The sequence below is a fragment of the Magallana gigas genome, chromosome 6 (assembly GCF_963853765.1).
Source record: "Magallana gigas chromosome 6, xbMagGiga1.1, whole genome shotgun sequence".
NCBI lineage: Eukaryota > Metazoa > Mollusca > Bivalvia > Ostreida > Ostreidae > Magallana > Magallana gigas.
In genome coordinates, this window is record NC_088858.1 from 26,186,063 (window position 1) to 26,202,597 (window position 16,535).

At 32.3% G+C, this 16,535-nt stretch overlaps 3 protein-coding genes across 4 annotated transcripts in view; all 3 read left to right on the top strand.

Annotated features, from left to right (window-relative positions):
- LOC105346783 (cysteine-rich motor neuron 1 protein) overlaps positions 1-2,301 on the top strand; it is a 40,259-nt gene extending 37,958 nt beyond the window's left edge. For both annotated transcript variants that reach the window (XM_034470532.2, XM_034470531.2), the window contains exon 14: positions 184-2,301. In XM_034470532.2, coding sequence (XP_034326423.2) covers positions 184-533 — 350 coding nt within the window. In that variant the 3' untranslated portion in view covers positions 534-2,301. The remainder of the gene's footprint in view (positions 1-183) is intronic.
- Positions 2,302-3,536: 1,235 nt separating this feature from the next.
- LOC136269526 (arrestin domain-containing protein 3-like) lies at positions 3,537-12,508 on the top strand. Its single transcript, XM_066087808.1, has 6 exons — positions 3,537-3,939; positions 4,315-4,529; positions 4,659-4,788; positions 6,628-6,767; positions 9,381-9,519; positions 10,293-12,508. The coding sequence occupies exons 1-6, from the start codon at positions 3,687-3,689 to the stop codon at positions 10,448-10,450; spliced, it is 1,035 nt and encodes a 344-aa protein (XP_065943880.1). The 5' UTR covers positions 3,537-3,686; the 3' UTR covers positions 10,451-12,508.
- A 945-nt stretch (positions 12,509-13,453) lies between these two features.
- The window catches only part of LOC105346773 (arrestin domain-containing protein 3), a 7,717-nt gene continuing 4,635 nt past the window's right edge, over positions 13,454-16,535 (top strand). Inside the window, exons 1-6 of the mRNA XM_034470529.2 lie at positions 13,454-13,757; positions 14,159-14,367; positions 14,711-14,840; positions 15,205-15,344; positions 15,565-15,669; positions 16,312-16,450. Of these exons, the coding sequence (XP_034326420.2) occupies positions 13,508-13,757; positions 14,159-14,367; positions 14,711-14,840; positions 15,205-15,344; positions 15,565-15,669; positions 16,312-16,450 (973 nt within the window). The 5' untranslated portion in view covers positions 13,454-13,507. The remainder of the gene's footprint in view (positions 13,758-14,158; positions 14,368-14,710; positions 14,841-15,204; positions 15,345-15,564; positions 15,670-16,311; positions 16,451-16,535) is intronic.

Genomic DNA, 16,535 nt, shown 5'->3' on the forward strand with positions numbered 1-16,535 from the left:
TTGAGGAAGCGAAATTACTTATGGAGACTTTAGTAATTTTCAAATCAACTGTAAATTAAAAAAAAAAAAGGAAACTCAAATCAAAGGTACAAGAATTTAGCAGACTTTATAAATCTAGAAGTTTGAAAAGTTGAAAGAAAATTTGTCGCTAGAATGATTCAAAGTGTCCATGGTTTGATTCAGATCCTGTGGGGAGCAATGATGAGGCCACCACCACCATTATCTGTGTCCTGGCAGTCATGGTGATTATCCTCCTTCTCCTGTTTGTGTTTTACTTTGTCTTCAAATTCGGGAGAAAGAGATCTGGAAGCAAGAAGTATTCGCCGAAAGGTGCAGACCTGGAAAACATACAACCCGTGCAGGTCAAACTGCTGGGCTACGAGACCGCCGAGAAACCGGCTAACCCCCAGCAATCATGGAATGCCGATTTATTGGCTGTCTCCAGGCTAAGTGATGAGGAAAAACATGTCAATTTACTTAGCAAAGAGTTTGATAAGACAAACTGTGTTAAGTTTGATGATGGTATTTACTGATAACATGGACGAAATCAAAAGCAGGAGGTTGCGAAGAGGAAGGAGGTAGATAAGCATCATGACACGTACATATCCGTTTTATCAAGAACAGGCGTCATTCATACAGGTTCATTTTATATGTCTCTATTTATCCATTAATTTTGAGAATTTTTGTTTTTCACATTTGGGAATAGGGGCAGTGCTTTCATAGGCAGAAAGGTTTTTTTTCTTATCCTTGATTAAGCTAATGTTAACAAAAAGATGAAATATTTATTTAGGCTAGGCTTTTTATTTTTGTGGATGAAGCTTGCATTAAAAATGAAATTTAAAAACTCGGAACTGATTTAGAATTAACTTTGTTAGACTATATGCTATCATCCTCCATGAAAATATACATGTATTTACCCTATGATAGTGTTCAAATCTTCATAAATCATGCATGGTAAATTGTATAATGTAGATTATTATTGCTATTGATTTCATTACTTGCAAAGCAAGACATATTTCATCTATTTATATTTTTTCTCTCATTTTTTTTCTTACCTTTTTCTCTGCATATTTCATTGTATGTAATATACAGAAAAACTGTTAGGAATCTAGAAGGGTATTGAAACGATCTGTAGTGGTTTTGTAACATGTGTAGAACTTAATGGTTTTGTAACGTGTAGAATGATATATAAGATCCGTTGTAGCTTGAGTAGAAGCTAGGGGTAAACATGTAGAAAGTGATCAAACAAATTTAGTATATACAATGAATTATGACTGCCAAGCAGTTTTCATTTTGATTTTTTTTCCGTCATCAGTCACCCACTTTCAGTTTGCATAATGCTGTATATAAATCTTTCACTGAGCTGCATAATGTTTTGCATGGTATCATGTAGTTATGAATATCCATTTTTGTTATTATGAACTGATATTTTTATATTATATATTGCATTCAATTAATTGTCATATTTAAATGATCAATCCATCACGTTATAGAATTCACGATAGTCTGCACTTTGTAGACTGTCTTGTAATTTATTGTGAATTTTTACCCATTACGATATTTTCTGTGCATTCTCTGAAGGGCAAATTCCAAGGTTGTGACATACTTCTAAGACAGTATTGAAATTAATTTTGCTGCTTTGGTGTGTACATGAGCACTTATTTTTGAAAAGAAGATCCCATGTTCAGATTCGTTGTTTGTTTTGTGAATGTTTGTGTGAGTGTGTGACATATAAAATTCTTCTCTTAGCTTTCCATTTGTCAATTAATGTTAAAAGTTAAAAATACCAGTAAATTTATAATGTGCATTGTTTACTTTAATGTTTAAAGGATTTGGGGAAAAACCTTTTGAATTTATATAAGATGAAATTGTCAAGATTAAAACTGAGAAATGATCTGAATTGTCTATAGATGGTTTGTGTATTAATTTGTATTTACATTTGTATTTACATAGCTGATACAGGGATACCCACTTTCACCTTTACTATTCATTTATACATTTAACAAAGTGCTTCTCTTAGTTATCATAAGGCTTTGATCAATGCAACATTTTTATCATTGATAATAGTATGTACAGTTATAATATTTTTTTGAAATGTTGATGCATTTTTTGTTGGTTTGTAAGAATTTATGAAACATATTGCCACAAAAAAAAAACATGATGTCAAAGTAATGAAATGCCATTAATGTGCATTGTTGATAATTATATAATTGATAAACAGTGCTCTTTTTTATGAAATTCATTTGTATATTGTTGTAATTTGTTTTGTCAATATGAAATTAAAAAAAAAAAAATACTGTTGATTGTTTTATCTTAAATGTTGAATATTAAATCTACTCGTAGATAAAATTCTGATCATTAGTGATTCTTTTTAAAATAATACGTCTTAAACCTGTAACCCCAAAATCTGTAAATTAAAAAAAAAGTAAGATTTTAAAAAGTGGATTACTGCACTGACATTGATTTTTGATCGGGTTTTCCACAGAAAAATCCGATTATTAAAATGGTGAAAATGGCGGGCGGCTGCCAAAAGGGTACCCTCATTGAACGGATAACTCCTCCTACAGTTTTCAAGATACAAAGTTGTTATTTTGCAGATCAATTGTACATATATCAGAGGTGTGCATATTGCTAGGATTTAGATTTCCGATAATTTATGAAAAAAATTCCAGCTTTTGAACTTAGTCATTTTTTGGCAAAATATTGCATATACTAGGGTACCCTCATTGTACGGATAACTCCTCCTACAGTTCTCAAGATACAAAGTTGTTCTTTTGCAGATCAATTGTACATATATTAGAGGTATGCATATTGCTAGGATTTTGATTTCTGATAATTTATGAAAAAAACACCAGCTTTTGAACTTAGTCATTTTTTGGCAAAATATTGCATATAGGGTACCCTCATTGTACGGATAACTCCTCCTACAGTTTTCAAGATAGGAAGTTGTTCTTTTGCAGATCAATTGCACTTATATAAGAGGTGTGCATATTGCTAGGATTTTGATTTTAGATAAAATATGAAAAAAATACCAGCTTTTGAACTTGGTCATTTTTTGGCAAAATATTGCATATAGGGCACCCTCATTGTACTGAGAACTCCTCCTACAGTTTTCAAAATAGGGAGTTGTTCTTTTGCAGATCAATTGTACATATATTAGAGATGTGCATAATGCAAGGATTTTGATTTCTGATTATTCATGAAAAAAATACCAGCTTTTGAACTTAGTCATTTTTTGGCAAAATATTGCATATAGGGTACTCCATTTCACTGGATAGGGGATGACATGGATTATAGATACAGTTCACATAAAAGAAAACCTGATTTGCTGTCACATTGACAGCTTTTCACTTGTTATGCTATTTCTTAGCAGAGTGACGAAAAATACCTGATGCAAACTTCTTGCTTGCAGCGGTATTCTTAAAATTAATCTTCATAATAGAATTATCACATGTACGAGGAAGTCTATAAAATATTCTAGTTTTATAAGTACTTGTCTGTAGTGATGAAGACTCACTTGAAAAGTCCAGTCAAGTGTGCATCATACTTCTGTATAAAAATTCAACTTCCCTATTTTATTTACATGTATTATTTCACGGTGGAATAACTATGTTTATATAAAGTTGCATATAAATTAAAGAAGCATTGTGAGTAGTGAAAACACCCAAGTCAAATTCCAAAAAAGGATGTCCGGCATAGAGGTGACACTAGAATTGAAGGGTAAAAATGTGTTTCTGGCAGGAGAACGTGTACAAGGGACTTGGTTTGTTAATGTGAATTCTGCAGCACCGGTAAAGGTAAACTTTATCACTACATACCTGATTGGGGCGACCTATGTTGAGTGGAGGGAGACCAATTATTTAAGGAGAGACTACAAAGACGATGAGTTCAAGACCCATGAGCTGTACACCAGACAAGTTACTTCACACCCTGTCAACGGTAAACAAACCCAAACAACAACCTTACAGGAGAAACTCAATGGCATCTCTCTCTCTCTCTAATATTGATGTATCACTAGTAACATGCTGTGTAATTACTTGTATTTGAATTATTGTTAAGCTAGGCAAATTTTGTTTATTTGTCACACTGTTTAACTGACTAAGAGACACATAATTCCAAGGAGTTACTTCATGAATATACAGATATACTGAAAAAAAGCAAACTATATAATTTGTTGTAATTTGCAATATTTGTACATGTACCAACAAATACACAGACACTGAAACATCGGTAATTTTGATGTTATCTCAATAATTTTACATACTTATCTATACCTACCTATCACTTTAAATAAATGATCTGAGTACCTTACAGGAAATGGAAAGCAACTTGCCCCTGGGTATTACAAGTACCCATTTGACTACTACATTCCAAAAGACAACATGCATTCCTCTTTCGAAGGGCACCATGGGGCCACAAGATGGTTCATCAAAATTGAAATAGGAAGACCGATGCCATGTTCCAATATTGTCAAATACAAGTGTTTTACATATCTGACCATTGTGGATATTGATCTACCCCTGTACGCTGTAAGACATCCAACTATTTATGTTCGGTAAATCCTGTAGGAAACTCACTATTACCATCATGGATCTTCAGTTTACTCGCATACACTTGTTTACATTGTATATATAACGTACTATTTTCCTTTTTAAAAGAAATCAACGACTAAAAGACAAGAGAGGACAATTACCCATGCCTTTGGAGTAGGGGATGCTGGGTCAGTAAAACTGACTGCCAGTATAGACCGTTCTGGATACTGTCCAGGAGAATGTGTATTGATCACATGTAAGTGGTTTAACATTCAAACAGAAAAAAATGGTCCAATGTCAATACTAGATTTAATTTCAATTAAATAAGAGCCAGAAGGGAGTCATTTCAGATTACCTTATGGCTCTTTTCAGACGTGGTCTATCATTCTGCAGTTAAATATCCTAGTTGTCCAAAAGTAATTTTCAACATGAATATCTTCATGTGCAAAACCACTTAAAGACTCGGTTGTTTGAAGGAAGCAAAAAACTACTGATGTAGGCCATAAGCATTTATCTCTTTCAAGTATTTGTAGGAAAACCAAACTGACATTATGTATATACTTTAAGGACCCTCTCTATAGAGTGCACTCGTGTACATGTTTTACCTAAATTGTCAGGGGCTTGGCAAAATTGCAAAACAAAGTGGTTTTTTTATTATTTGAAATCATTGAAACATAACAAAGTATTGTTAACAGGACATATATTTTTTTTTTTTAAATGAAAAAAGGAAAATGAAAATGCGATCAGAAATCTTTGTATGGAGATTCCAATGCTTATTAGTTCTTTCTCTTCAAATTGCTGTCCTTGTGAGTAATAATTATGATTTTTATTTAATCTGAAATGATGATGTTAATTTTTATTACTTAAAAGAATATTAATAGAAAGCCATGAAGTATTCAATGTAATATATATAGTCAAAATACTGACACTCTCCAGGTTTCTTTTAGCTCACCTGAGCTGAAAGCTTTCTTTGCCGTCAGTCTGTTTGTCTATCTGTGTGTAAACGTTTTACATTTTTGACGATTTTTTTCTTTATATATTTGTATGTTGAAATTCAACCGCCCATTGGGTTATGAGTGCTAGGCCCTTTATTATATTAAACTTGAATACTAGTACCCTTTACCCAATAATGCTTTAAGCCACGTTTGGTTAAAATTGGCCCAATGGTTCTGGAGAAAAAGGTGGCAATATGAAAATTTTGGACGGACGGGCAAACGGACGGCAGACAAAATGTGATCAGAAAAGCTCACTCTAGCTTTCAGCCCAGGTAAGCTAAAAATTAATTTCCATGTTAGGTTATCCAAAACACTTTTAATCTGGGTATCGTTGATAAAAGCAAGGATATTCCTAATACCCTTTTCTATGGTTTAAATACTATATTGACGCAGCAAGGTACATGAAACAGTACATGTTTATCGAGCGTCCGTTTTGCAATCATGAATGTCTTCTCTTTCATGAAGCAAAAAAAAAAAATCATTGGTGAAAATGCGAAATGTAAAAACTCATTGTAACACATATGGGACCTAATATTTACCCGATACCCTCACTATTCTGTTGCGCTCGTAAATGATATCACACTATTTGATCTTTTATTGAATTTACTTTGTATTACATAATTTGAAGTCAAGTTTTTTTTCCTAATGTATTAAAATAGTTCTATCGATATAGTATTTTCACGAGGTGCACTTATTCCATATTGAATAAATGCATTATCTCATATGGGATAAAGTTCTGCAAAGTGTAGAGGTTATACCAATTTACCCACACGTGATTTTACAATGTACATGGGGCAATAATAGTATCAGAGGTTAATTTAACATATTAAACTAAGATTAACTTAACATTTTATATGTAATATTCCTGCTTTTTAAAGTAAGCAAATCTTTTTTTTTTTTAGAACTACAGGTAGTAAAGTGGTCATTTTTTAAATTAGTTAATTGAAAATGAACCTGAGAAACTCTATCGACCAGTTTGTACAGGCTTATGATTCAATGTATAACATGTTTCTCATGGTCAAAACGATATGCATGATGTCAATGTATAAATATATCTAGATAATTGGAACTTTCTTTGGTTTCTCGATCTATACAAAAAGTGGAAGCTATTAATGAAACAAAAGAAGATCTGGATGAACCCTCGGCAGCATTAATACAGGAAGTGGAATTCAAAGGCAACGGGGAGGAGAGGATAACTAAAGCATGTATAAGGAAACTTGGGGGCACAAAATTAAAACAGGTATAGTACAGATAAAAATAATAATTTGTTTAAAGTGAAGTAATAAAAGCAAGGTTTTTAAATTAATACTAGTTAAATATTTAGAGCCGTAAAATTGGGTTACTGAGTTACTAGAGAAATGACAAACTATCTGAAACTGCTACTGTATAACAATATTTTTTGTAGATTAATACATCTTAATTAAAGTTGCATTATTAGAAGGTGGACTTTTTATTTTAGTAAAAGATCAGATGTTTCATCAAATGACAAAGAAGTTATTTTATAGATATTGATATTTAATTTATATACGGGTAAGTAATATTACATACCCCCAAAATCACCTTTGATGAGGTTCTCCTACAGTATTGGTATTACTGGTTACTCTGCAAGCTGTAGGTTTGTACATTGTATTCCAAAGGAATATAATTGATAAAATCTAGTAATGAAAACTTATTTTGATATAAATTACCTGAGTGTATTTTTGTAATTGTTTGTCATATGAGTGATTAATTTGATTTAGGGCAAGCAGCTGAAATGGAACAACCAGAAGTTGACTATAGACCCTGTACCTCCAACGTCTCTACCAAGGTCCTCCTACTGTATATAGTGCTCGTATTACATTGAGGTTCATATATTCATTATACCCCCGCTCTGAAGGAGAAAGGGGGTATACTGTTTTATCCTTGTGAGTCTGTCTGTCTGTCTATTTGTCTGTTCATCATTCCATTCGTTTGTCCGTAACAAAATTATCTGTCGCATTTTTCTCAGCAACTATTCATTGCAGATGCTTGAAATTTTAACCCACTCTTTGTTTAGGCATGCCATATGATGGTGTTTATTTTTGTACCAATCAGACGCCAACTTTCTGTTAAATGACGAATTTGTCTATTTTTAGCTTAAAACTTTTCAATCAAAGATTTCCCAACAACAATTTATCGTAGGTGCTTAAAATTTTAATACACTCTTTTTTTAGACATGCTATTTGTGTACCAATGCTGGACCTATTTTTTGTACTAATCGAACGTCAACTTTCTGTTAATTAAATGACGACATTATCTATTTTTGGCATAATTTTTAAACAAAATTTCGTCAAAGATTTCTCAGCAACTATTTTGTGCAGATGTTTGAAATTTTCACATACTCTTTGTTTAGGCATGTCATATTGTGGGATCTATATTTGTACCAATAAAACGTCAACTTCCTGTTGAATGACTACTTTGTTCATTTTTAGCCTAAATTTTCAAACAAATTTTCGTCAACGATTTCTCAGCAACTATTTTGTGCAGACGTTTGAAATTTTAATCACACTCTTTCTTTAGGCATGCTATTTGTGTATTTGTGTACCAATTGGTTATTTTGTATATTCACATTAATTAAAGCGGGTGTATATCTTGTTGATTCTTTGCTTCATATATTCTCCTTTGGCATCAAGTGGTCATATCGTTTTAAAAGTACACTGTATTTATAGATTCTGTTATTCTTATATTCTCTTTATGTATTAAATACGTTTTTATATATTTTTTGTAGTAGACAATGAACATGAACAATTGGGGGGGGGGGGGGGGGGGGGGGGTCCGGACCCACCCCTTTCAAAATTTAAACTTTTAGCTTACCTGAGCCAAAAGTTCAAATCAGCCTTTATTTACACTTTTGATCTTGTGTCCATCTGTCTATCAATTTTTTTTGTCGTTTATTGCATTGTAGAGTCAATCAACAAATTCAAATGACGTATTGTTGGGGCGAAAGCGGGGTTTTCATAATTAGAAGAAATGAAATTCTCATAAATATGTTAATATTCTAATATTTAATTGTACAATTGCTGAGAAATATATAATTATAACTAATAGGGAATCATTCTTTGTATATTATGAGATGATGGTTTCGATCAGAGCATGATCAATCTATCATAGAGCCCTTTGGGCTTAATTGGATTTGACCACACCCCGACCAAAATTATCATCCCATAATTCTCAAATAATGATTCCTTATTCCTTATAGATAAAATGAGAGTTTTTAAAACTGTTCAGCCAGAAAAGCTGAAACTTGTGTGGAGTCATCTTCAGTTTGTAAAAATACAATAACCACCAGTTATTTACTGTAAATTCCTAATTAAACGCGAGGAATTAATATCCACCTAAAATCGCGAGAAGCCCGTCTCGCGAATTCTAAAATCTCGCTGTTAATTTTGGGACACATGTAAACTACATGAAACTTTGATAAAATTTCGGCAATCGCGATTTTATGTACTCGCGATTTGATGGTAAATCGTTGAATCGCGGAATTAAGTACTCGCGTAAAATAAGGAATCTACAGTATGTATAATTTTTTTATATTGCTATCCAGCTTAAAATGTTTATCCCTTGTATACAATGGAATCATTTAAATTAGGGTGGCAAACTTTGATAGAATTTTAATTTTTTAAAGGTTATTTGGATGTAATTTAGTGTGTAATGAATGAAGACCGTATTTTATAACTTTGGGGATTTTATATTAAATCATTGGTAAGGGTTAACAACTAAATCTACGAAAAATGACCCCGTCCTCGAAAATTAATTCTACAATGCTTACTTTATACAATAGAAATTATTGAAATACTTTTGTTAATTTTTTTATTTACTTATTTGTCTGATTTAGATCAAGATTCCCCTTCCTTGTTACAATGAAGACATTAAGTTATGGTTCCCAATCACCATAGGAACTGTGCCTCAGAACCACAAGAAAAGGCAGAATGAACAGCCCCCTCATCCCAGCAATGATGGATTAAATACCCCAGGTATGGTTGAATCATTGGCAAGATCTGAGCTCGTCCAACTTTTATTAGTCACCAGCTTTGGTTGTTTATCATTAATGTACACATTAATTCAACCTTTTTTTTGTTGGTATTATATTATAATTCTATTAAATTTTTGAATATAGAAAAAAAATAGGAAAGAGGAATTGGCAGAGATATATTCAGCATCATACAAATGAATGTTCTTTAAGAAGTGTAAACCTGGGTACTGTAGATATGCAATACGTACATTACGCTTTTTTTCATTTCATCATGTCACCAATAAGACAATTATCCACAAACATTAAACCATAGTGAATATTTAAATAAGTTTTCTCGTAGCGAATAAAAGGGGTAAATTAATGTTACTTTACTAGTAAAGATACAGAAAACTAATGGAATTTTCATAAATCTTGAAAAATATTCTTTATAATATCATGTATTATTTAATAACAGAAAAATTGAATCTCTGTGAAATTGAAACCACCATTCAAGGTACCAACACAGCAAACCGTGAAATTTTAGATAATTGAATTAAAAGATGTTTACAGTTAATTGCGTCGTTTATTGTTAAATATATGCCACATTGGTTTTTTAATTGATTTGCATTAAATTAGAGTTTTTAAAATTGCTAACGCGCGGTATTCAATTTGTCTGCACAGCTTGGTGTGTTACAGGACCGACGACATCAAAAAAAAAATAAGCATTCAATGCTTAATGATAAAAGATATGTTTATAATACAACACGCAATGCCCTTTCTCTTTGCTTGTGACAGATCTTTCAAACAGCATTACCTACAGAGAACAGAGAAAGCCCAAGTCGTGTTTCGAATACAGCAGCAACACTCTAGAATTCCCCAACATCTTATATACCCCCCTGACAACTTATGTCGTTGAGTATACACCCTCCACGTCCAGTCTAGAGAAATCTTAGAGCCGGACTTCTAATCAGTGATACACTACAGTATTATTTCTGGTGCAAAGGACTGGAGCAAAATGCTGTGATATGTCATTAAAAAAAAAGACATGAAAAAATATCAATTGTCATTCGTGATTCAAAACATTTTTTTTTACAGCAAAACTGTATTTTGAAAGGTTCATTTTAGGATTTTTGTTAAATAAACAATTCGAACAATAATTTTGATGTAATAAAAATTGTTGGTTTTGCTGTTCTTTGTATATTTTATTTTTCCATATTTGATTAGGAAAAAATAAAGATTCATTAATTGTGGAATGCTTCAAAAAGGTATATATTGTACAAAAAATTGAACTTGTATTTATGGAATTTGTGGTGAAAGAACACCTTCTTATAATTCAGGAACAATATAAATTTTGTTGAAACGTGTTAAGTTTTTGATGAACATCTTAAATGATCTTTACATCATAGGCAAGGAGGTCGTATCTCATTTACAATTCTTTGTCAACAAGCAAAACAGTTTAGATAGCACGTAAAACAACAATGTCATTGCGTTCCAATGTACAATATATCAGAAAAATGAATATGTTCATGTATATTCTTCTTTATTCCAAACTGTTGATTGATTACCCGTATTGTTTGGGTTTTGGGTCTTCATTCACTTCAGCAGGGTAAAGATAACAAAGGTCAAACATAACACTGTATAACTATTTTTAGTCATTCTGTATACATGTATATCAGGCTTGGGGTAATGCTAAATGTAATGGTAATGCATTGCAATGCATTACATGTTTTCAAAGTAATGCTAGTAATGTGTAATGCCTCAAAATTAGCATTACAAGTAATGCTAATGTAATGCATTACTTTCCAAAATCTAGTGTAATGCTGGCATTACATGGCATTACTTTGCATTACTATGCATATTTATGCATGTTCACTTTAAAAAATGTGATGAATAAATGAATAGTTGAAATTAAATTTGATTTAATTTATTTTTAAAGAAGAAAGAAATAATTCTAATTAAGAAAAAATGTTTTAATTGTACATGTTTTATTAAAAAAGGTTTTTTAAAACTCATTTTTGAATTGTTTATATTACTAAAGATAACAGCACAATTTCATAACATTTTTAAGAGTGTTGTTATTAAGAGTTTTTAATCATTTAAACACTTTACTCCAATTAGTTTGCACTTCAATAAGAAATGTGTCAACAACACACTATGCCCCCAGGATAATCTAAGTATCAAAACAATCTATTGTTATAAGAAGTGCTAAACACCCCAATCCCCTTCCCTTCGCAATATGTCACAATAGAATAGGAGACAGACATGCACCTTTAAAAGTCAAATGAATGCACTGTCCATCCATGATGAAAATCAATATCACTTCCAATATTATAACCCATTTGAAAATAATCTTACTTATTCTCTCTCTCTTTCTTTTTGTCTCTCTCTCTGTCTCTCTGTCTCTCTCTCTCTCTCTCTCTCTGTCTCTCTCTCTCTCTCTCTCTCTCCTGTATATTAATTACACTTTACATTAGTTTGGACTGATAGAAAATACAAGATTTATGTATTTAATCTATTATTGCACTTAATATATCCTAAGATAAAGATCGTCAAACAGTATTTTCCAGTCCAAGCTTTGACTGCTCCTGCAAAACATTTATTTAGTATAGCCCGGAAGATGGATGCATTTAAAAGATGAACCCTTTGAAACTTCGACCATAAAGTGCAACAGCAATCTTTTGTCTTAAAGTGTCCTCCGTAAAAAGAAATACGATTAAAATAAATTAAGAAATATAACTGGGAAAAATCATCTGTTTATAAATTAATAAAATTAAGTGTCCAAAATTATAAAGATTTGTGTAATCTTGGGATATATCTATATTTAGCTTTTAAAAACAGCAACATTATTTCATAAATTGTTTTTTGTTACGCATGTTATCCTGTTTCTCTATTTCATAATTATCTGATATTGTATTATGCCAAATGTCTATAAATATCATTTTACTTATGTAATATGTTGTTCATATTGCCACAATATGATTATATATTGAGCAAATAAAGAATGACTCTTGTTTATTCATTGAATTTGAACCTGATACCGCAAGCATAAAGCTGTAGATATGTTAAAGAGTGTTGTAAATTTGAAACATTTGCAAAAACTCTTTATTAGCTTTACTTAAAAAAAAAGTAATGGTAATGGTAATGCATTACTTTACTCATGTAATGGTAATGTAATGCATTACTTCAAGAAAATCAAGTAATGGTAATGGTAATTTAATGCCCAAATTCATGAAGTAATGGTAATGTAATGCATTACTTTACAATGTAATTCGCCCCAAGCCTGATGTATATATTGTTAAATTTCTATAACAACTTTTACTAGCAACAAATTTGTTTTGCAATTTGCCAGTGATAGACTTGTTAACTTTAACCCAGCTTACAGATACACCTGTACCTGTACTAGTAATTTAAAACCACTGTACAGTAAGATACTGCAAATCAAAGAAGTAACCGTTTGGATATAGGGTTCTTGTGAAGAATGATAAGCAAAATCATAATTAAAGCTGAACTAGATGATATACTAGTATTTTAAAAGATTGGGACTCGACTACACGAGGAACGACCAAAGTTATTAAAACAGTTGTATTTACTTGCCAGTCATACGGCAAATATTTAACAACCACTTAATTTATACAAACTTTATATAACGTATTGCAAATTGAATCAAAATGTTATATTTACAAACATTTAGTAAATAATAGTCATTGCTCCTGACTTTTATTTTTTCTCATGAAAGAGTGCAATAGAATCCTGCCTGCAGGGATGATCTTCATACAGTTAACCCTAACTACAGGGTAGGTGCTTGACGGAGGTTTATGAAATACTCTAGTTTTATCAGTATTTGACTGGTGATGTAGACTCACATGATAAGCCCAGTCAATTATGCATCATATTTCTATATTACAATCACGTATCTTGTTTACATGTTATGTTTCGCAATATGATAACTGAATCAACGAACCATCATAATCTTGAGGAGTTAAAACAACCAAGTCAAATAAAGGCTAAGGATGTCGGGCATAAGCTCAGTGACATTTGACTTGAAGGGCAAAGAGGTGTTTCTGGCAGGGGAAAAAGTTCAGGGGACATGGTTTGTTAATGTGAATTCTACGGCTAAGGTAAACTTTATCACTACATACCTGATTGGGGCGACCTATGTTGAGTGGAGGGAGACCAATCTTTCTAGGAAAGACTTCGAAGACGATGAGTTCAAGAGCCATGAGCTGTACACCAGACAAGTTACTTCACACCCTGTCAACGGTAAATAAAGCACAATGATTGTAAACAAAAACACAGGACTAGTATCTATCTACAATTGCACACCTCTCTCTCTCTCTCTCTCTCTCTCTCTCTCTCTACCTCTCTCTCTCTCTCTCTCTCTCTGTACTGCATGCGCATCACCAATAGCCTACTGCAAAATCATTTCAATTTCTTAGGTTTGTTTTGATAGGATTGCTGCACTTTTTTAAACACATTCATTAGAAAACATTTACAAGGATTTACTCTCATTAATATTGAATATAAGTTTCATAATTTTTTTTGACCGAGGCGTATTAATTAATGAAATCCACAAAACCGAGCCAACTTTAATATTGATGATTTTACAATAATACATAATTATACCTACATATAAACATTAGATAAATCTGAATACATTACAGGAGATGGTCTTGCCCCTGGAAAGTACAAATACCCTATCAACTACCAAATTCCAAAAGACAAAATGCATTCCTCCTTCGAAGGGCGCCATGGAGCCACAAGATGGTTCATCAAAATTGAAATAGGAAGACCAATGCCACATTCCAACATTGTAAAATACAAGTGTTTCACATATTTGGCTAATGTGGATATTGACCAACCCCTGTATGCTGTAAGACAATAATTAATGAGACATATTTTCATTATTGTGTATCCGGTTATTGAAGCGATGATCTAATTTTCAGTTCTCTACATCGCAGAAAAATACCATGCACAAAAAGTATACCCCGTAATGTTTAAGATATAAAGGAACTTCAAATCGCTAACAAAGTGACTAATGCAAATATTCGCAAATTTTGTAACATGCAAAAAAAAGAAGAGATATACGGTACTTGTTTTTACTAGATTTCCCACTATTACTGTCACTATCTAGCTATTATCTTTGGTTAACTCACATATACATGTGTATACATGATATATTTTTTCAATGCTCTCATTTTTTTTATTTTTAACAGAAATCAATAAGTAAGAGTCAAGAAAGGAAGATTTCTCGTGCCTTTGGAATCGGGGATGCCGGGGCAATAAAACTGACTGCCAGTATAGACCGCTCTGGATACTGTCCAGGAGAGTGGGCATTGGTAACATGTATGTGGTTTAACATTCAAGCTCTTCAATATAGGGACATATATAGTCAATGTCAATCCATATTTTTGTTCTATATGGATAAGCGTCGGAAAGAATTCATACATTTATAATTAAATTCAGAGCACAAATATCCTCATTTTCAGCTTCACTGGTCTATCTATGTGCAGAAATAGACTCAGTGCCCAAAAATGACCATTTTTTACAAAACAGATATAAGGCCACCAAAAGACTTTGGCATTTGAGTAAAAAAAAACGATAATAAGGGACAGAATTATGATATCATTTTTAATGTCTAAATGATGTGTATAATCGGTACAAATAACTGTAATAAGATAATTGAAACCTCACCTTTCTACACAAAAAGTGGACGTGACTAATGGAACAACCAAAGATCTGGACCAACCCTCGGCAGCATTAATACAGGAAGTGGAATTCAAAGGCAACGGAGAGAAGAAGATAACTAAAGAATGTATTCGGAATCTAGTGGGCACAAAATTAAGTAAGGTACGGATGAAAAATTTGTTTATTTTAAATTAAACCATAGATGCTCTTTAATTCAATTTAATTAAAATTAGACCTCTAAAACTTCTCCTCTATGATCCGCTATACTTGTATTGTGTATTGTAGATAATCGGTTTTGATCATGCATGATAGGGGATAACGATTCAAACCTCCAAAAATCCTGATTAAACTGTAATTTGTAGAGAGATTGATATGTTTTTAGGGCAAGCAGCTGAAATGGAACAACCAGAAGTTGACTATAGACCCTGTACCTCCAACGTCTCTGCTGAGGTCCTCCTACTGTATCAAATGCTCGTATTACATCGAGGTATAGTTCTAAATGCTGTACTTATTAAATTCTCCTACTATATGAAGTATTCATTTAAACAATAAAATGCTTTATTTGGTGATTCATGCGGAATATGAAGGTCGCGGTGGCGACATTGCAGAAAAAATGCATAATCTGCGTTAGCGGGTTATGTAATTTTTTTCTGCAACTATCCTATACTTTCATGACCCGCATGAATCATCAAAGAAATAATTTTATTGTTCATATTTACATTTTTCTTTTAGCAAATTAATAAATTGATTGTTAAAAGTGAGTAAAATTCACTAAATTATTGTTTAACCTAATGTACATTAGAACATTAGCTTAAAAAAAAAGCAGCCATATCTCCTCCTTTGGGAATTTTATTCTGACATCATCATGATTATTTCGTGCAGTCCGTGATTTTTCTTAAGTCGCTGTAGATTTCGACCAATCGATAAACGGGGCGTGTAGATTTTAGTCCTGTCTGTTTCTTTAGAGCTATGAATTGACTTTAAGTTTCCGTAAGAGAAAGAGGGAATCATAATCGGTAGATATAAATATATTATATTGAGGTATTCATAGACTCTTTACCTCGAGTATTTTATTTTCGACAAATAGACCGTGTTCTTCTTACATCACTTTTCTATTGTTGGAGTTTAGATAAAGGTTCCGCTTCCTTTCTGCAATGGAGAAGACATAAAAATAAAGTTCCCAATCACCATAGGAACTGTCCCTCAGAACCACAAGGAAAGGCAGAATAAACCGTCTCCTCCCAGCTATGATGGATTAAACATCCCGGGTATGATTGAAACAGCTAGAAGATCTGAGCTCTCCCAGTTTTTCAATTCATAATCAATAGTCATCAAAAAAAAGAGTTGAACTTG